Source organism: Leuciscus leuciscus, assembly GCF_965113295.1.
Source record: "Leuciscus leuciscus genome assembly, chromosome: 5".
Classification (NCBI taxonomy): Eukaryota; Metazoa; Chordata; class Actinopteri; order Cypriniformes; family Leuciscidae; genus Leuciscus; species Leuciscus leuciscus.
In genome coordinates this window covers 45,337,417-45,359,997 of record NC_138729.1, presented here as the reverse complement: position 1 = coordinate 45,359,997, position 22,581 = coordinate 45,337,417, and the positions used below count along the sequence as shown (strand labels likewise).

General features: G+C 35.5%; 2 protein-coding genes and 1 long non-coding RNA gene across 3 annotated transcripts; 1 reads left to right on the top strand and 2 right to left on the bottom strand.

The window, feature by feature from the left end:
* Window positions 1-1,394: 1,394 nt before the first annotated feature.
* On the bottom strand, window positions 1,395-21,224 carry top3b (DNA topoisomerase III beta). The gene is made up of 18 exons (XM_082169244.1): window positions 21,160-21,224; window positions 20,943-21,053; window positions 17,900-18,031; window positions 17,676-17,782; window positions 16,500-16,574; window positions 16,182-16,378; window positions 15,453-15,609; window positions 15,200-15,313; window positions 15,000-15,090; window positions 13,760-13,914; window positions 13,502-13,607; window positions 12,265-12,411; window positions 11,980-12,153; window positions 8,249-8,377; window positions 7,859-8,008; window positions 6,536-6,636; window positions 3,253-3,454; window positions 1,395-1,985 (listed from the first exon to the last, which is right to left on the bottom strand). The coding sequence occupies exons 2-18, from the start codon at window positions 21,010-21,012 to the stop codon at window positions 1,507-1,509; spliced, it is 2,586 nt and encodes an 861-aa protein (XP_082025370.1). The 5' UTR covers window positions 21,013-21,053; window positions 21,160-21,224; the 3' UTR covers window positions 1,395-1,506.
* Window positions 8,393-11,090, bottom strand: LOC309498478. Its single transcript, XR_014205961.1, has 2 exons — window positions 10,974-11,090; window positions 8,393-9,256 (listed from the first exon to the last, which is right to left on the bottom strand). It is a non-coding gene; the product is annotated as an uncharacterized lncRNA (long non-coding RNA).
* On the top strand, window positions 18,043-20,933 carry LOC309498477 (interleukin-17F). Its single transcript, XM_082169245.1, has 3 exons — window positions 18,043-18,804; window positions 19,685-19,860; window positions 20,099-20,933. The coding sequence occupies exons 1-3, from the start codon at window positions 18,694-18,696 to the stop codon at window positions 20,316-20,318; spliced, it is 507 nt and encodes a 168-aa protein (XP_082025371.1). The 5' UTR covers window positions 18,043-18,693; the 3' UTR covers window positions 20,319-20,933.
* Window positions 21,225-22,581: the final 1,357 nt, after the last annotated feature.

The window sequence follows — 22,581 nt, the reverse complement described above, 5'->3', positions numbered from 1 at the left end:
TCAGATCGAGATGGCTGACTGGGCGGAGATAAATCTATCTTATGAATATTAATACATTTCCTTTAATGGTCCAGCCAATGAGCGTCCAGTCAATCGCTTAACTTAATTAATATTCATTAGCCAAGGTCTATTGCTCAATATGGAAAGAAATGGAAGGTTATTTCTGTAATAGCAACAAGCTTTTTATAAATTATTTACATTGCATATGCAAAGGTGCACTAAGATGGACAAATTCAAACATGTAATATTATTATTAAACATGAAATTGATAGACAAGTGAAGTGGCACCTTTACTCTTTTTGTTTTATTAAACGCAACAACATTTTCTTTATCAATTTTCTCTACTCATGGACATGGTTTGCATAATGTGATCAGTTAAACATTGTAAAATGTTGTTCATTATATACTCTGAATGAACATTTCTCATGATATTATATGTTAAAAATGCGTATAATCATAACAAAAGTGTTTGAATTCTTGAGTACATGAGTGCTTTGATAGAGACGATATTTTTAGCATGGATGTAACTGAAAATGTGTTTTTAACAGTGTCAGACATAAAATACATAGTAGTACTTTTTTTAAATATATATATTTTTTTTAAAGAAGCACTGTTGTAATACCATGGTACATGTAAACAGAAACATGCTTTTGCTGTGGTACCACGTCCAAAAAAACAAAAAACAGAAGTATTATAGTCTGTTTTAGTTTTTGTTGTTTTTTGCTACTTTAGGCATTTGTTTATTTGGATCATGTTTAATATGTTTCGGTGAAGTTCATGTACAGTGATCATTTATAGTCTATCTATAAAATTAATGTTGCACATTGTTGCATATAGATGTGTTAGCCAAAATAAGAAGCTACATGTATAAACAATTCAGAGGAAGGTGTTTAAATATCATTTTGTTTTTCAAATGATGCACTGAATATAAATTACGCAACTTTATTTTTAAAATCGGCATGCAACAGAAGTTGCAATAGTCTTTTTTCTTATCTATTGAGATATTATTGATATATCTGAGTGAAACGAGGGGGGAAAAAATGTGCGGCGGGACTTGATTTAGTCCATCACGCATTGACTGGATGGTTGTGGTTTGCTATTGGTGGATCTCATGTGAGTGACAGGTTTGTCCCGCCCTCGCACCATTAAACACGTCATCAGAGAAAAGATGTCGCTGCAAGTGGGAGGGGAAGTTGATTAAATATTATCAAAAAATGATGATGAGTATAGATAAATAATATATAATAAACACTGCAATATTCCATAAAAAACAAGATTTTTCTATTTTGATTTCATGGTGACTAAGTCGCTTTGGATAAAAGCATCTGCTAAATAAATAAATAAATAAATGTATAAGCAGACACACACACACACACACAAAAAACAGCACAGACTCGGTTTAACTAAAAACTTTATTGCCATTTTCATCTTTTTAGTTTGCACATTGAGACTAATTAAGCTGGCTTTAATTTTCTCCTGCAAGACAAATAAGCTTTACAAAACAGTTTATACAAAATACGCTGCCAGGGCTGCCATTTTGTCTTTAGGCTTTTTAGGATTCCCTCTCCCCATAGGCCTCCTCCCTCTCCCCTTCCCTCTCCCTCGGCGGGCTCCTCCGGCCCGGTGCATGGGATGCCGCATGGTCGCATGTTTCAGCTCCACCAGATCCTGGAACACATTATCGCAAAACACGCAGCCAGTGTGCTGCGTTTCACCATCAGGCAATGGTGAGCGCGTCTTGTTGAAGTCCACTATAACCAGAGAGGCTTCGCAGGAATCACAGCTGTCCTGGGACACCTGCACTTTATGGGCGTGCTCGAAGAAATGCACCACCACGTTGCATTTGTTGCAGGCCATGCGCCACTTTGGGCCCGAGGTGGGATCGAAGACCAGGACACCAGTCTCACATTCAACGCACTGACCGATGCCAAGAGAGTTGAGGGAGTGCTGACAGGAAGGGTGGGTGCACTCGTTACAGCCCATCCCTGAGGGAAAGAAAAAGAGAAATTACATAAGGGCTATTCTTTTAGGAGAACTCTTATCTTTTCTTGTTTTTAAGAGTGTAGTTCCTGTTTCAACACAAGTGTTAAAAGGTTACATTTGTCAGAATTTCTCTATCTTGAAGAATCTTGGACCTTTCCCCCACCCAGATGTTTTTATTTGACCTCATTACCTTACATTTTTATATTTTATATGTTTATTTTAAATACACTACTGTTTAAAAGTTTAGGGTCAGTAGGATTTTTGAATGTTTTTAAAAGAAGTCTCTTACTGTATGTTCACCAAGGCTGCATTTATTTGATTAAAAATTACAGTAAAAACAGTAATATTGTAAAATATTATTACCATTTAAAATAAGCTTTTCCTATTTGAATATATTTTAAAATGTAATTTATTCCTGTGATGCAAAGCTGAATTTTCAGTATCATTACTCATGACACATGATCCTTCATGATTTGCTGCTCAAGAAACATTTTTTATTATTATCAATGTTATTAAAAAGTTGTGCTGCTTAACATTGTTGTGGAAACCGTGATACAGTTTTTCCGAATTCTTTGTTTCATTTGTAAAACTGTAAAAGTCTTTACCGTCACTTTAGATATATATATTTTTTTTAAATAGTAATTTATTTAAAAAAAATCTTACTGACCACAATATTTTAATAATATAAAATGTATATGTTATATTAAAATAAATAAATAAATATACATACACACATACATATATATTATATACATATATTAGTACTGTGTGACAGTCTTAGGCACATTAGTATTTTCACCCCAAAAAAGTTAAGCCAGTTATTTATATCTTTTGCTGTAGTGTGTCAGTAGGAAATATCAGTTTACATTTCCAAACATTCCTTTTGCCATTATTGTATAATCCAGTGAGATTTTAGCAACACACGGAGATCCGATCTCACAAACATCGAGTCCATGATGGATTACTTGAAGAAATAGAAAAAACTGAGACAGCATAAACACAGAAGAACTGCGGCAACGTCTCCAATCCCTTCCTTTTTAATTTTCATAAACTTGAAAGATTGTTTATCCAACCAGTATGCAAAAAATATCTTCATCACTTTATATGAAAATGCAAAGGTTTATCAAGGGCATAATCAGATCTTGATTACTGAATATGTGGGGGAATTTTCTTTTTTTTTAACATATATGAAAGCGTTTGAAAGACTCCGAACTGAAGAACCACCCAAAAACAATTTGATTTGAGAAACAGTTTTTTAGTCTCTCCTACCTTTCTTCATGTCTCTGAAGGGAGGGTTCCCAAAGCAGTATGGACACACAGGGTAGCTTTTGCCCCGAGACCCTGAGGTCCAGAGCACCAGCTCAAACTCATCCAGAGGACACTTGAGCTCTTTGTACAGCTTAATGGCTCCGTTCTGAGGTAAACTGTACGTCTCGTCGCAGTGAGAGCAGTGCAGACGACTGGGCTTAGCCTAGGGTGATTACAAATGACAGTTTAGACCACATTTGATACTACATCATGATTGACCAATATATTTAAGTTTTTCTAACTTAATTTTCCACAAATTTTACTGTCCACAATGAAGTAGCAGCAGCAAAAACATCTATACTGTGTAAAGACTTCATTCAGGACATTTGGATCGAGAAAATCAGCATGCAAGCATTGGACATGCAGTCCATTTAACAGGAACATTAGACAGTCTAAGGTTGTAGTTGAATGATGAGGGACATTGATGAATAATTTGAGTTATATCACATTCAGATTGAAACAGGAGAACATTCAGATAAAAAGCTTCCTCGCTGAAGGTCATTTTCAGGTGCACGGGTAGGCGGAGAGAACAAGAGACAGATGAGAGTCTGTCTAAAAGCCCAGAGTGTGTCACAGCGGAAAAATATATAAACCATGTGATTTACGCAACGGCTATACGGATGGTAATTAGGATCAAAGTTAGTGTAGATGTAAATGCTCTGGGATGGAAAGGCTTGAAGTTTGGCTGCATTACTCACTGTGCATATTCAACATCACTGACCTCTCAACCTGATGTCAGATTTTTAAACAAGGTATTTTTGATGTACAAAGCATTAAATACTTACAATAAAATACTGTTATTCAGCAAGAACGCATTCAATTGATAAAACGTGACAGTAAAGACATTTATCATTTATACATTTCTATTTCAAATCAATTCTGTTCTTTTGAACGTTCTATTTAGAGAATCCTGAAATTTTTTTATCATTGTTTCCACAAACAATATTAAGTATCATAACTGTGATAATCTTCAACATTGATAATAATAAGAAATGTTTCTTGAGCATCAAATCAGAATGATTTCTGAAGGATCATGTGACACTGAGTAATGATGCTGAAAATGCAGCTTTTCGTCACAGGAATAAATTACATTTAAAATATATTTTAAGAGAAACCAGTTATTTTAAATTGTAATAATATTTCACAATATTTACTGTATTTTTTTTATCAAATAAATGCAGCCTTGGTGAGGATGAGACGTTACAAAAATGTAAAAAAGCGACCCAAACTTGTGAACTGTAGAGTTAAATGGTTACTAGAAACTAAGGTGTGGTGGTAGTTGAGAGGTCAAAGTTTTACAGAAGGCCAAAGCCCTCTATGATGCGTCACAATGCTAACATAGGTCAATCAGTTTGGGTCAGGGTCATGGATCAAAGCCCAAGACATAGTGTTGCAATCCTTTAATTGAGTGTGCAGAACTGAACTTTGCACCATATTGAGACGAGCGTGTTTTGTTAAATATCTAACATTCTTCCATTTTACCCTTACAGTCAACAGTTCAAACTAAGGTCAATGTTGGCAAAGAAAGAAGCTAAAACACAATGTCTGTACATGCTAGTTATGATCTGTCTACTGTGAAAACAAAGAGATGAAACCATGAAAGAGTCATGCAAAGGGAAATGGGCTTTTCTTTGATCTTTTGATTTAAAAGAGTTCGATGCACTATGATTTTCACAGCTTTCTGACATCAGCCAAAATCATACACTACTATTCAAAAGTCGGTAAGATTTTTTGGTAACACTTTACAATAAGGTCTCTTTGTTAACATTAGTTAATGTTTTATTAACTATAATGTTATAACTAACGTGAACTAACAATGAGCAATACATTTGTTACAGTATTTATTAATCTTTGTTAATGTTACTTAAAAATACTGTCATTCATTGTTTGTTCATGTTAGTTCACAGTGCATTAACTAATGTTAACAAATACAACTTTTGATTTTAATAATGTATTACATTTTTAAATTAACATTAACACAGATTAATAAATGCCATTGAAGTATTGTTCATTCTTATTTCATGTTAACTAAAGTAGTTAACCAATGCCAACTAATGAAACCTTATTGTAAAGTGTTATCTTTTCTGCTCACCAAGGCTGCATTTATTTGATCAAAATACGGAAGAGGATTAGGGCCAAGCTATAATAAAAAAATAAAACCATCTCGAGATTAAAGTCATTATAATGCGAGATTAAACTCGTTAAATTTCGAGAAAAAAAAGTCGAAATACAATCTTGAGAATAAACTCATTACATTTCGAGAATAAAGTCGTTGTGTTTCGAGAAAAAACTCGTTAAATTTCGAGAATGAACGCGTAAAATTTTGAGATCGATAACGATTTGAGGCCACATTCATCCTAACATCGAGCCTACTGCATGCGTTTCAGCCATCGACGCGAGCGAGTGAGTGAATTTTGACTTCATGCATGTATCTTGTTGATTATTGGGGACTTTGTATACCATGTGCGCTGCAATAGTGCTATATACCGTATCAATAGTTCCTAAATGGTCCAAGAACTTTCTTTGTTACTGAAAGAAAGTCTCAAATATAGCTTGACTAAGTGATCCAACTCTGCCATGTCCTCTATCAGTTTGCAATGAACACTGATCGAATGCGTTATTCTCTACATTTCATTTCGACTTTTTTTCTCGAAAAACAACGACTTTATTCTCACGATTATTTCGACTTTTTTCTCGAAATTTAACGAGTTTAATATCGCATTATAATGAGCATACTCGCATACTTTAATCTCGAGATGGTTTTATTTTTTTATTATTGCTTGGCCCTAATCCTCTTCTGTATCAAAAACAGCAAAACAGTAATATTGTGAAATATTAAAATTTAAAATGGTCAATTTCTATTCGAATATATTTTAAAATGTTATTTATTCCTGTGATGCAAAGCTGAATTTTCAGCATAATTTCTCCAGTCTTCAGTGTCACATGATCCTCCAGAAATCATCCTAATATGATGATTTGATGCTCAAAACAAAATTCTGATTATTGTCAATGTTGAAAACTGCTGTCCTGCTTCATATTTTTTTGCAAACTGTGATATTTTTTTTTTTTTTGGGGGGGATTCTCTGATGATAAAAAGTTCATAAGCATGTTATAAATAGCACTATAAACATTTTTACTGTAACTTTTGATCAATTGCATGCACTTACATCTCTAGATCTCTAAAACTCTAGAATAAGAAAGCCAGCATTTTAAGTCTGTTAGGGCAGTGTGAGTCCTTACACACCTGGATGTACTTCATGAAGCGACGGCATTTGCCGCAGCGAGAGAGTGGTTTCCCAGTAGCAGCGATTGGAGAGAAGGACACCTCCATCAGTTCATCCATGCCTTTTAAATAAACATTTAAAGAGTGAATAATTAGTAAAACCTCAGAGCAAACATAATTTAGGCAAAAAAAATGCATATTTAAACTAAACTTTAAGAAGGCACAAAGCAGCCTTAAAGGAACAGTTCATTAAAAAATGGAAATTCTGTCATCATTTACTCAAGCTCAAATTGTTTCAAACCTGTATGAGTTTCTTTCTTCTGCTGAACACAAAAGAAGATACATTTATGGAAGTCAATGGGGACCATCAACTTTCTGGTTACCGACATTCTTCAAAATATCTTCCTTTGTGTTCAACAGAAGAAAGAAACTCATACAGGTTTGAAACAATTTGAGCTTGAGTAAATGATGACAGAATTATAATTTTTAAGTGAACTATTCCTTTAACTTCTTATTCATTGAACTGTTGTAAAATAATAAAAGAATTTTATTTCAGCTAGTTGCCGAGGCAACATTTCTTATTTTCATTTAGTTCAACTTGATGTGCTAAAATAACTAAAACTGGAAAAAAAATCCAAAAACTAGACACATTTACAAAAAGAATATTAGTAAAAATGACAAAAACACAACAGAATTACTTTAACTAAAACTAAAATAAAAATAAAAATGAATTCAAAAACTATAATAGCATCTAATTTAGGAATGTGCCTGAAACCTAAATCTGAATTCGGAAGGGTTACGGAATATAACTAAAGGGATGTGGTTAGACTTGCTGCAGTGGTCGGTTACAGTACAGTACATCATGATTTCACTGATCACTGAAGATAGTAAGGAGATATGACTGACAGGATGATGCGTAACAGATTGTGAACATTATTGACAAATATCTTATCTAAAATGTGTGGTCAGTACCGCCGCTCGCTATACACAGAGTATAAGTGATCTCGAATTAGAAAACGAAAGTAAAAAGTGAGCGTGCATTCAAAAGCAAAATTTCAATAACCCACATATTGATAGTGGCTCCGTGCTGCATGCAAATGATATACAATATAATAACCCAACTTTTTTTCAAAATGCGAGAGAACGCAAAAGCATTGCAATATATTTTTTCCTCCCATCTCATATTTTTATTTCATCACCATGTCCCTTTAGGGGCTTCGCAGAATGCGTAACTTCCTGTCCGAACAGAGCACTCTCAGAACATTCTAACTCAGATTTTTAATTTAACACCGAAATAAGAAAGTAATTCAATTCTTTTCATAGGTTCACTGTATGTGACATTACCTGCAATGGAGTCCACGAAGTAGTGGAACTTCCTCTTGAAGATGTCCAGAGTATGCTGTAAGACCTGTTGGAAGTTTGCCTTTCCTAAAGCGATCAGAGTGAGCTGCTTTTCCACAGCACTCCGGATTGTGGGAAGAACCAAATCTGCATCTAACACACACACACACACAGATGCACAAGGAAAAGGATAAGCATATACAAATGAGTCCATACAAATTTATCCAACGCTTTGTTTCAAAGTAACTTATTGCACACCTATTACAGACACATCTCTGTGAAGTGCCCGTTCATGAACAGCCCCTTTTGGGGTTTCAGTTACCAGGCCAAATTTTTAACTACTAGGCTACTGACACACACTAACGAAATGCTTGTTGAAAATATTCCCCTTACCAATCTTATAGTAACCATGAACCAGGACAATCCCCAGGTTGGTGGGTTTGAGTCTGCGGCCACTTTCAACCGTCACATAGTTCCTCTGGCAGATGTTGTTAATGTGGACGGGGATACTGGCATCCGTACCTAGTGGGAAAAACATTTTTAATACAGTTCACACAACCAAACAGTTGTGGGGCACCATTGACTTCTAAAAATACTATGGAAGTCAATGGTGCCGTCAACTGTTTGGTTACACACATTCTTCGAAATTTCTTTCTTTTGTGTTCAACTGAAGAAAGAAATTCATACAGGTTTGGAACAACTTGAGGGTGAGTAAATGATGACAGAATTAAAAATTTTGGGTGAACTATCCCTTTAACTTCTTATTCATTGAACTGTTGTAAAAAAATCAGTATCACATTTGAGCGCGTGCTATTCTGGACAAAAACAGCACTCGTTTAATATTGTGCTCGTTACTCATGCGATACCTATTGCTTAACTATATCATGATATAAATATGAGACAAAAACTCTTAAAGGGACTTATGATATCTTTCATTTTAGGGGCTAACTGCATTCTATAGGCTACATCACGTAGTAAGTTGTTGCCCTGCATCATGTTCGTCACTAATCAACTTTATGAAAGTTTACGTAGGTCTTGGGTGGGGCGGGTGTGTTAAATCCGTAAATTTTAACGCGTTATTTCTTCCCCATAACTAATTAACTAAATGAACACATTAAATCAACAGCCCTAAATATTTCACAATATGAGTGTTTAACTGCACTTTGGATCAAATAAATGTAGCCTTGATGACAAGAGACTTCTTTTTCTTTCTTTCACTAAAATCTTACCGACCCTAAAATTTTAAACTGTATGTTTATTCATTCATATAGCCTGGTTAAAACCAGACCATTCTCAGTAGTAACTGAGTTATGGTCTGGCAAAGCTTCATTAATAACTCATTTCCAAAGGGGCGTCACCAACGGACGTCGCTCAAATGCCTCTGGGCGCAATTGGATAGACCTAAAACCAGATAGGCCAGCAGCCATATCACCCTGTAGCCCAAGACTGGTTGCCCACTGAAGCTAAGCAGGGCTGAGCCTGGTTAGTACCTGGATGGGAGACCTCCTGAGGAAACCAGGTTGCTGCTGGAAGAGGTGTTAGTGAGGCCAGTAGGGGGCGCTCACCCTGTGGTCTGTGTGGGTCCTAACGCCCCAGTATAGTGACGGGGACACTATACTGTCAAAGAGCACTGTCCTTCGGATGAGACGTTAAACCGAGGTCCTGACTCTCTGTGGTCATTAAAAATCCCAGGATGTCTTTCGAAAGAGTAGGGGTGTAACCCCGGCATCCTGGCCAAATTTGCCCAGTGGCCTCTGTCCATCATGGCCTCCTAATCATCCCCATACTGATTGGCTTCATCACTGTCTCCTCTCCACCAGTAAGCTGGTGTGTGGTGGGCGTTCTGGCGCAATATGGCTGCCGTCGCATCATCCAAGTGGATGCTGCACATTGGTGGTGGTTGAGGAGATTCCCCCTTCTATGTAAAGTAGAGCTGTAGCGGTGCGTCGATGACGTCGACGCGTCGACGCCAAAATTACGTCGACGTCATATTTTTTGCGTCGACGCTTCTTTATTTATTATCTTTTTTTTTTTTTTGCACCATTCCCGGAGGTACAGCTCGCCACACACACACACGTCTCCTTTCTCTGCAGAATGCCACAAATCCGCTCAACCAATCACAGCGCACCATTCCACGCATTGTAAACAGTAACGGTGGCGCTCTGACACCCGGCATCCTAGTTTTCCTTATCTACTTTGCACTTTTTGATCAACAAACAAACAAAAAAAATAATACATTGATGAACCTGTGGTGGATTCTGCCGTAGGGAAGAAACGTAAGCCATCGAAATCTAATCATTTACGTGAGGAGATTAAGAAGATGAGGCACGCGGGAGGAAGAGAAATGCCGACTGATGCTTGTTCTCACACGACAGCGTCAAACTTCTGTCGAATGCTGACACGTTAACCCCAGGGGATCTTTTAAAAAACTTTAAATTCTTGTACTCAAAGTCAACGAAAACCGAGCAGGACCTAAGCCATTTTACAGCTGATCGCCGTCAAAAAAGAAGGTCGCCGTCGTTCAGAAGGTATTTCTAGCGATGGCTGATTGAATGTAGCCTATGTTTAGTCCAGATTAGTATTGACCGAGTTCAGAGGCTGTCATATGTGGATCAACTTACTTTGTTGTGTATTTTCAACAGTTTCAATGTGAAAATTAACTTTTATATTGATTCAATGGATTAATTGCATGAAAAAAAAAGGATTTATCACATTTATACTATATTATTCAGAAGTAAACATTGTAGCTGACAGTGTGTTTATGTCAGAATGTTTATTTTTAAACCACAACCTTCTAAGTGCTTCTTTTACCAATATATTTAACATATCTTTTGCATTTCTCATCCAAACAACGTCAAACTTGGCACTGCACTTACTCGTGCCCAGACAGCTGTCGAGTTTGAAATCCATCGGAGTAACGGCTCGACAGAGATATGCGAATAACAGACAGGATAAATAATTCCAATTAGTCGTTAGATTAGTCGACTAATCGATAAAATAATCGCCCGACTAATCGTTTAATTAATAATCGTTTACCCCAGCCCTAATGTAAAGCGCTTTGAGGTCTCAGAAAAAGCGCTATATAAATGTAACAAATTATTATTATTATTATTAAAACCAATCAGAGCGATCGTCATCGTGTAAAGCCATATGCTGCGTCCCAATTCGCCTAAGTTACACTACGCCATAAAAGTATGTACTCTTTTTGTGAAGAAAAGGTATTTACTTTTGAATGTGTAGCAAAAAAGTAGGCAAGCTTTGGGACATACCACTTCGTCATCTTTATCGGACGGATCTGTCGCGTGCATCGCCATCCTGTCAGTTAAACTGCCCTGTCAATCATCTTGTCACAGTTCAAATCCTCTATTAAATCTAATTTAATTTCCTACCGTTTCGGAGAGAAATGTAGTAGTACGTTCATCTGCCAGTGGGTCTTTCATGGAGACTGTCCTCATGTGTTTGCAATTTGAATATAATAATGCATTTAAAAGTTGGTGCGCTTCACCAACGGACGTCGCTCAAATGCCTCTGGATAGACCTAAAACCAATCAGAGCGATCGTCATCGTGTAAAGCCCGCCTCAACGTTTCTGATTGGTGCCTCGATTTGAAATGGGCTTGAATGAGCTCTTTGCCAGACTACTTGCAGAGCAAATCTAAATTTGCCGGAAGTTTGTCTGGGTTTTCCCAGGCTAATTCATTCATGCACTAAAACTTGTAACAACATATAAAAAAAAAAAAAAAAAAAGTGAAAATAGTCCTGAAATGACAGCATAAAATTAATAATTATGCATGAAACACTTTTTAGAATTCATTGTGCTGTGAATTCTTTATGCATTTTAAACTGTAATTAATTTAGCAGTGTTTTTATGATACTGCACACATAAAGTTACCCAAATGTGTACAGTGGCAATAAACGGACCAAAAGGGGGTGAAAAACTAATATAATAAAGTGTACGTCAGGGATAAAATGCATTTTAAATTTAAATTTACTCTGTGGCCTTATATCTCACACAGGATGAAGAGGATAAGGTAAATGAGTAAATCTTCCTCTCTTCTGTGAACTTGTTTTCTAAAACATCTGTTAAGCATTAAGCATTGTAAGCATTAATGAAACGGATCTCACCAATGCCGTGTTTCTCCATGAGTGTGATGAGCTCGGCCTCAGTGAGATAGTCTGGTGGATTGGTCTGTTTCTCCAGTAGTTTGATCTCGTCCACCGTGAATGTGTCTCCTCTCTCACACACCGGCAAGGCCTCTTCCAGCGGAATACCCTGCCAGGGCATCACTTCAGTGTAACCTGAGACAGAGAGAGATATTAATAAGCATCACCTCTCCACTAGAATATCATTAAAAAGAAATGGCAAAAGTAACAAGAAAGTTAATCAAGTTAATCTGATGAAGCACGTACCAGGAGAGATGAGCGTCTTCCCGCTGCATGTGAAGCTCTCTGTGGCGATGCTGAAGGAAATCGTGGTCTGCAGGTATTTACAGTCGGGGCTGACCGTCGCTATGAAGTGCCGTGTGATGTAATCATACAGACGCCAGCCATCGCTGCCTGCAGAGAAAAAAAGATAGATGGCCTTTTATAGCTCTGTGGTCTTAGATCTTTTAAAGATTGGATTCTAGTGTTAGGATGTTTCTGCAATATGGCCCCTGATTTGATTTATGGGCTGCATCCGAAATCACATACTTCCCTACTGTATAGTCGCCGAAAAACAGTGTGTATAAAGATGTCTGAATTTACAGTACACATGAAAGAGTAGGCTAAAATATTCCTGGATGACCTACATCTCCCAGCGAGATTCTGAAGTGTGCTTACGATGGACAATTTATTATCCCATGAGGCCACGAGAGAGGATTTATGATTGACAGTGAAACGACGTAACGGACGCTTGTAGGTCACATGATAATGACAGTATGGCAGATGTAGTGCATACTTTTTTAGCAGACGTGAAGTAATTACATATTCAAAATAAGTACCTACTCAAGAAAGTGTTAGTTACAACATAGTTACGCTACCGTTAAAAGGTTTGGGGTCGCTAAGATTTTTAAAAATGTTTTTGAAAAAAAAAGTCTCTTATGCTCATCAAGCTTGCATTTATTTGAACAAAATTCAATACTGTGAAATAAGTGTTTTCTATTTTAATACATTTTAAAATGTAATTTATTCCTGTGTTGCAAAGCTGAATTTTCAGCATCATTACTCCAGTCTTCAGCGTCACATGATCCTTCAGAAATCATTCTAATATGATGATTTGCTGCTTAAGAAACATTTCTTATTATTATCAATGTTGCAAACAGCTGTGCTGCTTAATATTTTAGTAGATTTATTGTCACTTTTGATCAATTTAATGCATCCTAAAATGTATTAAAATCTTTAAAAAGAAACCCTTACTGACCCCAAACTTTTGAACAGTAGTGTTTAGCTAATTAAGCTGAACTTGACAAATTAAAGATATTTTAGTCTATATTTTCTCTTCTTTTATTCAATAATTAGAAACAGGATCATGGATCTTGCCCTGCAACGCCAGATATGAATCATTGAATGACCTGGTTGTGTTCCCTAATATCTCTCTGCTTGACCTTTCAATATCACACATGATGTAACACATTAAATGTGAAAATATGCAGTCTGACGGTCGTACCCAGCTCGCTCTCAGAGGCGGCTCTCATGGGTGTGATTGGCGGATGGTCTCCAGCGTCCGATCCTTTCCTTGGCTTATTAATGCCCTCAGAGAGAAGTGCTTTTACCTGTATCCACAAACACACACACATATAAGACAATATTAATCACTTTTAATTATTTATTTAATTGCTCATTAAAACAAAGCTTATCAAATAGGTGTAAAAATAGTTCTTCTTTAGATGATCTCATCAGGGCGTTGGAAAGGGCACAAGCTCACCGAATCACCCCAGAAGGAGCTGTTGGCCTGTTGTTTGAGGGTGCCCTTCAGGTCAAAGTTTTCAGGGTAATGTGTTGTCTCTGTGCGAGGATAGCTGATATAACCCTGTGTGTAGAGACGCTCTGCTATCTGCATGGTATGCTGGGGACCCATTCCTGAGAAATACACAGATAAAATCATATATATATATATATATATACATTTATACCGTTCAAAAGTTTGAGGTCAGTAAGATTTTTTTTTTTTTTTTTTTTGATAAATGCTGCTGTTTTTTTATTTTATTTATTAAAGAATCCTGAATTTTTTTATCACGGTTTCTACAAAAACATTAAGCAGCACAAATGGTTTTAACATTGATAATAACCAGAAATGTTTCTTGAGCAGCAAATCTGCATATTAGAATGGTTTCTGAAGGATCATGTGACACTGAAGACTGGAGTAATGATGCTGAAAATTCAGCTTCGCATCACAGGAATAAATTACATTTCAAATATATTAAAATAGAAAACAGTAGTAATAGCACTTTTAAATAGTAATAATATTTCACAATATTACAGTTTTTACTGTATTTTTTATCAAACAAATGCAGCTTTGGTGAGACTTCTTTGAAAAACTTCTTTGACCCTAAACTTTTTAACGGTAGAGTGTTTACCATTTTCAGTCTAATTATTCCTTTGTGAATAATACTGCAATGCTATACAATTGTCTTAATTATTTGCCAAAAGGTTAACCATATAAGGTTCTTGACCATATAACGCCAAAATTACTTGCCAAAATGTATTGGTTGGTTTTATTGCCTCCTTGGATGAATACACTTAAAGGGATAGTTCACCACAAAATTAAAATTCTGTTATCATTTACTCACCCTCAAATTGTTCCAAACCTGTACGTTTTTTTAGGAGTTTCTTTCTTCTGTTGAACACAGATGATATTTTGAAGAATGTTGGTAACCAGCCATTGACTTCCATAGTATTTTTTTCTTACTTTGGAAGTCAACGGCTAATGTCAAATGTTTGATTATCATCAACATTCTTCAAAATATCTTCTTTAGTGTTCAGCAGACGAAACAAACTCATACAGGTTTGGAACAAGGGTGAGTAAATGATGACAGAACTTTTGGGTGAACTATCCCTTTAAGATGTCTGTGTAAAGCTTGGTCTTTCTTTCCTCATTCAAACCCTATTTCTTATGCTTTCTGATTTGCAAATACACATTTAATATCTCAAGGGAAGCAGCCCACCCAAAGCAGAGCTGGCCACTCTTAACATCTCCACTGTATTCAATGCGAGAGGTCTCTGCTTGGCTTTCTCTTTCTTAGTCACAGATTCAACCTGCAAAGAAAAGACACATAATAACTCATGCAGTCCCACTTAAAGTGCTTTAGCACATATGCCATCACTGAAATAGGAAATTACCTATAACTGAGATACAAATACATACTTTAGCCTCCTTAGCAGTCTTTGCCATGTTGACAAACATTTGACCAATATCTCGGTCAAAAACTCTAACGCGGTCCCAGTCCAAGATGAGTGGGCTGTCCTTTCCTTTAAAAACCTGTTTGCACCAAAAAAAGAAAAAATGGAAAATGCGGAAAAGCAAGTATGCAATGCGCTATGACATACAGCTATTCTGTAAAAAATAAATAAATCTAAAATTGGATTTTGTCATTCAAGTGGTAAAGACCAGAACTGACCTTTGCTTGCACGACCCAGTATGCTTCAGGTTTGAAGGACTGGATCTTGTCGTGACGTTCCACACAGAACCCCAGTGTGGGAGTCTGACAGGGACCAAAAGAAATCAAGGAGGAGTCCAAATTCCCATATTTCCCCTGGAAGTATTTGGTTTGGAAACTAAAATCCAGAGACAATGGTTAGATGTGATGAATGAAAAATCAGACGTCAGAACAGTTTGCACTACTGTTCAAAAGTTTGGGGGTCAGTAAAAATCAGAAATGAATAATTTTATTCAGCAATGATGCATACAATTGATCAAAAGTGACAGTAAAGTCATTTATAATGTTACAAAAGATTTCTATTTCAAATAAATGCTGGTATTTTGTACTTAAATATTCATGAAAGATCCAGAATTTTTTTTTTATCATGGTTTCCAAGAAAATATTAAGCAGCACCACGCACAGGATTAAATTATATTTTGAAATATACTAAAATAAAAAATAAAAAGTTATTTTAAATTGTAATAACATTTCACAATATTACTATATTTTTGCTAAAATAACGGAGGCATTGGTGAGCATAAGTGACTTTTCAAAAACCCTAAAGAGTCCCTAAGAGACCCCAAACTGTTCAACAGCAGTGTATATTGCACAAAACAAGATTGCATTGAAATGGACCTGGTATAAAAATATATTTAAAAAACAAACATTCAAAGCAGGTCTGCTCTACCCAAATGACCTCTTTCATACCGTGTGAAAGCACACCCGATCCTGAGGTCCAGTTCCTGCCGAGCATCTACGGACAGAGCCTCGTTCTTGTTGGGTTCTCCGAGTCGAGCCATGGCGTTACAGATATCGGTGTCTGTGATGGAGCTGAACTTGGCCCGATATACCGTACGCTCATTACCGTAAGGCTTATTCATCCCAGGCTGAATGGCATCCAACACCTGAGATGGTACAACACACACAAATGGAGAAAACACACTAAAAAAACAAAGGCCAAACACCTCAGCCCCAGTTATCTGGACAAACTTTAGTTGTATTTTCTTTCTGTCGATTCAGACTCACCTCAAAACAAATGTTCTCTCCTTCTTTGTCACAGTCCAACCACAGGACGACAAAGTCACAACCTTTTGCTTCAACCTGTCAACAACAGCAACTTAGGTATTTTAAAAATGTATGGAAGGATTTTTAAATATAATATAATGTAATGTAACATAATATACCTGTCAAAAGTTAGGAAACAATACATTTGTTTTTTATGTTTTTGAAAGAAGCCTCTTATGCTCACCAAGGCTGCATTTATTTAATAGAAATTACAGTAAAAACAATAATACTGCGAAATATTATTACAAATTAAAATAAAGGTTTTCTATTTAAATATATTTTTGGTATCGTCACTCCAGTCTTCAGAAATCATTCTAATATGCTGATTTTATGCTCAAGAAACATTTCTTATAATTATCAATGTTGAAAATGTTTGTGTGGAAATTGTGATATTTTTCTTAGGATACTTTAATGAATAGAAAGTTCAATGAACAGCATTTATTTGCATTTATTAAATTGATTTATTAAAGCATGTATTAAACAAATATTTTGTAACATTATAAATGTCTTCTGTCACTTGACCAATTTAATGCATCCTTGAAAAATAAAAGGATTAATTTCTCTCTTTTTTAAATTTTACCACAAATGTTTGAATGGTATCATTGTTTCCACAAAAATTTTAAGCAGCAAAAACTGTTTTCAACATTGATAATGATAATCAAATCAGCATATTAGAATGATTTCTGAATGATCATGTGACACTGAAAACTCAGCTTTGCATCAGAGGAATAAATTACATTTCTAAATGTATTCAAAAAAGAAAACAATTATTTTAATTTGTAATAATATTTCCCAATATTACTGTTTTTAATGTAATTTTGATTGAATAAATGTAGCCTTGGTGAACATAAGAGACTTCTTACAAAAATAAGCTTTAGAAGGGGTCACAGATTTAAATAGAAACATTATTGAAGCAATGAATTTTGGAAGATGAATGTCATGATAATCATATTTTATTCTATATATACTATGTTATTTAATATATAAATTGAATAATTTCTTTAACATGCTTGGAACGGCAAATAAAGAGGGTCAAATCTGATTTGATGTAGTCTTTAAATACAGTTTGTCTTAATGTTTAATTATTTTAGACAATGAATACACCAAAAGCATTCAGGTAATGAAAGATAAAGTCACCTGAAGGAATTTGACCATATTTAGTTTGGGGTTTGCTTCCTTCTTCTCAGTCGGAGCCTTGCTGAACAACTCAGCTGGATCGACTTTATCCCAGTTGTTATACTTTCCTGTAAAACATTAAGGATAGGGAAAATCACACTCAAGTTTGCATCGTCTTGACTCTTGCACATTACAGAATTTTCCTGCATTTTAAAAAGCAGCCCGACTGAAGACGAGACACTTGCCGATAAAGTCCAGACTCATGACGTGTCCACACACTGACGTCATCTTAAACCTCACATTTTGGCCCACAAAGCTTCCTGTGTACTCATGGACTGAGCACGCTCCATTTAGGCCTTTTCGGGTTGAACAGCTACCTATAAACAAAAGGAAATAAATGAAATGCTCATACAACTTTTGACTTAACTGCACCTGTCAATTGCAAATGGCTTATTGCACATTTAACTGGAATAAAAGAAAGTTGTTGTTTTTATCATAAAACAACACTTAACCTTAAAGATACACCTTTAGGTGCACTTCAGTTCAAGTAATCATCCAAACACAACCTTACACTTTTCTTATTCCATTGATCCCAGAATATTTGCATTGAGACTCTTTCCAAAGTCTGTAAAGGCAACAAACACGACCACGTGAGCTTGACTAATGCATAAGCGTTCTTACATAAACATTAATGGTGGACATTGACGAAATCAGGCTGAGAGAAGCTGGTGCTGGCATTGAGCGATCCATCATAAAGTGAAATGAGAGAGCAAAGAGCTGATTATGCATTATTCTTTTCATTCATTTTTTTCAATTTTGTGCTCAATCAGACTTAAACTTGAATGACGCCGATGGTCGCCGTTAGCTAATGAGATGCTGTTCCCAAGGCTGAACTCTCATATCCAGACGGAGTGAATGAGCCTAAAAAAAAAGCATGATGATGATGTTGATGATGAACCTTGAGCACCGGCTGACGCTACGGTCCTTTGGAGGTCTCCATTGAGACTATGGCACATAAATATAGGCCCGAAACGAGGGGATGGACACATTTGGACCAGCAGATTTACCCCTACAGACAACAGCAAGCCTCCAGCATCTCATTCCCCTCCTCTCTTCCGTTCGTCCACGATACAGCATGCAACAGCTACAGGTAAGTCACCAACACCATCCACACAAGACTTCAGTAAGACTTTCAATGCTTTTGAAAGAAGTCTCTTTTGCTCACCAAGCCTGCATTTATCTGATCAAAAATACAGTAAAAATAATAATAATAATATAACAATTTAATATAATTTAAAATGTAATTTATTTATCTGATGCAAAGCTGAATTTTCTGCATCATTACTCCAGTCCTCAGCGTCACATGATCCTTCAGAAATCATTCTGATATGCTGATTTGATGCTCAAAAATATATTTCATCACATGTAGAAAACAGTTGTGTTCCTAAATATATTTGTGGATTCTTTGATGAATAGAAAACAGCATATTATGTCTTTACAGTCACTTTTGATTCATTTAATGCATCCTTGCAGAGTAAAATAATTTATTAATATAGATTCTGGTTTTACCATAAGGAAGAACTAACATTTTACCTGTTATTGGCCAAGCTAGCACAATTAGCGCTAATCTTAAATTGGCCAAAAGAGGCCTGGACGATTTAGGTCTATAGCTAAACTAAAAATGGGGATTCAAACCTGAAAGCTTGCCAATACCTTAGGATAAATCTGCTTGTTTATCATAAATTGGTTAAAAAAAGCCACAAACCTAAAATTGCTATAACCGATAGCCCACTAAAGCCTAGTTGTTTATTCTTCATCACTGAAGATTCAGATTCATCACTAAATTGCACTGGATCTGTGAATGTAGGCTGTATAACTTGGCATTAGCTTTAATCTATGAAGGTGTCCACAATGGAAGGACTGAAAATATGCATGATACTACTGTCATCCACAAACCACAAATAAAGAAGCCCACATGACATGGTGCAAACTCATAGGTGCTGATGCCTACTTCTCATTCTCTCACTCAGATTCTAGGATTCCTGAGCATTTTCCTGCTGGTCTTGGACCCCAGCCAGTGCAATCCGATCACGGCCCAGTGTGTGGAGCACACCTACTGCTCCTCCACGCTGAATGAGTACCACACGCAGCTCATCAGCCTGCCCAGCAGGATCAACGAACGCAGCGTCGCCGCATGGAGCTACCAGTGAGTTGAGCAGATGTTTGAGCCCTTTTAAAATATAGATTTACAGCCAATAACAGTGAAAGTATACTGCAGGTACATTTTATATAGGATGCATGCATGCAATCGTGTACATTTTGCTACAATTCAAGAATTTGACGCTCTGTATTTGTCCTAATTGGCATCAAAATGCAGACAATGTAATCTGAAAGACAATGAAATGTGGTATATATGAACATAAATTCTTCTGCACCAATAACAGGGAGAACCTCGACCTGGACCGTGTGCCACAGATCATCTATGAAGCAAACTGCCTGAACAGTCATTCCTGTAAGGGGGTCGACAGCTCTTCCAGTCTGGAGAGCATCCCCATTGCAATCAAAATGCCCTTTCTCAGAAAAAACCCAAGATGCCCCACTTACGCACTGGAATTCGAGGATGTCAACATCGCCTGTATATGTGCAACATCCAGACAGAATTAGAGATGGGTCTGAAAATCCATGCACTAGATTCCTTTTCAATTATTATAATTGTGTAATTTAAAATGAATGTCAACCACAAAGAAGTCTACTGAATAATAATGCTTATTATCTTAAACACCACCACAACGCATATACTGCAATATTGATGTCTTAAGTTGCCGAATGCTTGTAAATGTGAATAAATAGATTGTATTTTATTTGTTTTGTACCAAAAAAGATTCGTATTTATTTAGAAATACTCATGTTAAAAAAAAAAATCCACCCTGCTTTTCCTGGAGTTTAATAAAATTAAAAATATTTAAAGTAGTCTCTAAATTAATATGTGGCCAAAACGGCATGTATTATAATTTTTAAATAATTAGAAACGAAACATGCTATTCAAAACAGCTTTAGTCCAGCATCTCACATTGCAGTGCAGGTGTTTGTCATGTTAACTACTCAACTTGTTAAACAGGTATAACGTTAGACGTAACATTAATAAATGAAAGAGTAACTCATCAGATCAAACAGGATATGAGGGTGCTGTTGTATTAATAAACTACCCAACCAAACCAAACCATTCTGCATGCAGTAGCATCATTACGTGCAGTAGATTTAATGTATATACATATCACACAGACTCACCTTTAGAGAGGATTTTGGCAATGGATTGAGCCAGAGAGGGCTTCTCGGCCACCATAAACACAGTCCTCATCGCTGCTGGTTGTACTTATCTGTCATAAACACCAACGGGACCTGACAATGAAATAACAAAAGTAAATATCTTATTTCAAAGTTAATAACTACAGCTAAAATAATACAAATAAACGTATTAAAACCAATAACCGAGATAATAACACACCGGTATATGCTGCAGCCACTACTTCAGGCATGTTAACTTCCGGGTTGTTCGTGTTTTATCAAAATAAAAGCCCCGAGTTTTGTCCAAAATATTTTACTACATTTACTACATCTGTGTAACCGGGGGTTAAAATAACAATTAAGATTAAATAATAATAATAATAATGAAAATATTTTTTTACAACTATCAACAAACAAATAAAACACTTCATGTATGAATAATGTTTGTTTATTTATATATTATTAATATATTAAAATAATATTTTATAAATAAATAAATAAAGTTTTTCTTATTTATTTAGTAATACGGAACAATACTCAACATCTATTTGAGCTCTAGAAATGGAAGCAATAATTGAACTAATGTATTTAAAAGGTAAAAACACATTTTATATATTCACATTTCTGTATGAATTATTGAATATTCTTCATAGTCTCCAGCAGGGGAACATTAATAGAACACTTGCCCATAGCCATATTTTGTTTCCATGCCAATCCAGACTGTAACATGATGGTATGATGTCATCACTCACTCAAATTCGCAGCAACGTTTGAATTTCAATTGCAAATTATTATTATTATTAGTAGTAGTATTATTATATAAAAAGGTAACTGTCAATATTTGTATCCTAGAAGAATTCAATTGTTCAATATCTTCTTTATTTGTCAGTGTCAGGGCATGACAGTTTCTCAGTAATCTCCACATGATATGGTGCACAAACTTCTAATCATGGAGATCTACTGCATATAGCTTGTGTGATTCCCCTTCTTTGATACAGAGAGATTTCATTCACAACATATAGTGACTGACATATGCTTTTTTTTTTACCTAAACAATCTTATGCTAAAATAAAATAAAGTTGTTCTTTTTAAGGGAATCGAGCTTGTGACATTTTATAGTAATTTTGCTGTCAGTTTTCTTCCAGAAGACTGCTAATTTTCCACTCCAGTGGATATTCCTCTGTATATTTTTTAAAGTCAATTTCTATAGGTACCTTGCAGTCTTGGCCACAGGAAAAAAGAAAAAAGAAAGAAAAGAAAGATAAAAAGTACAAATTCTGTCATAATTTACTCACCCTCAAGTTGTTCCAGATCTGTATGAATTTATTTATATATATTTATAAACAATACACACAAGGGGGAAATAAATGACATTTAAATCAATTGATCTTTATTTTATTTTATTTTAGGCCTATTTTATTTTATTTTTATTTTATTTTATTTTATTTTATTTTATTTTATTTTATTTTATTTTATTTTATTTTATTTTATTTTATTTTATTTTATTTTATTTTATTTTATTTTATTTTATTTTATTTTATTTTATTTTATTTTATTTTATTTTATTTTATTTTATTTTATTAACGGACGTCAGCAGTATTGTCGCATGCGATCGCATTTAACGGCCACTAGATGGCGGTGT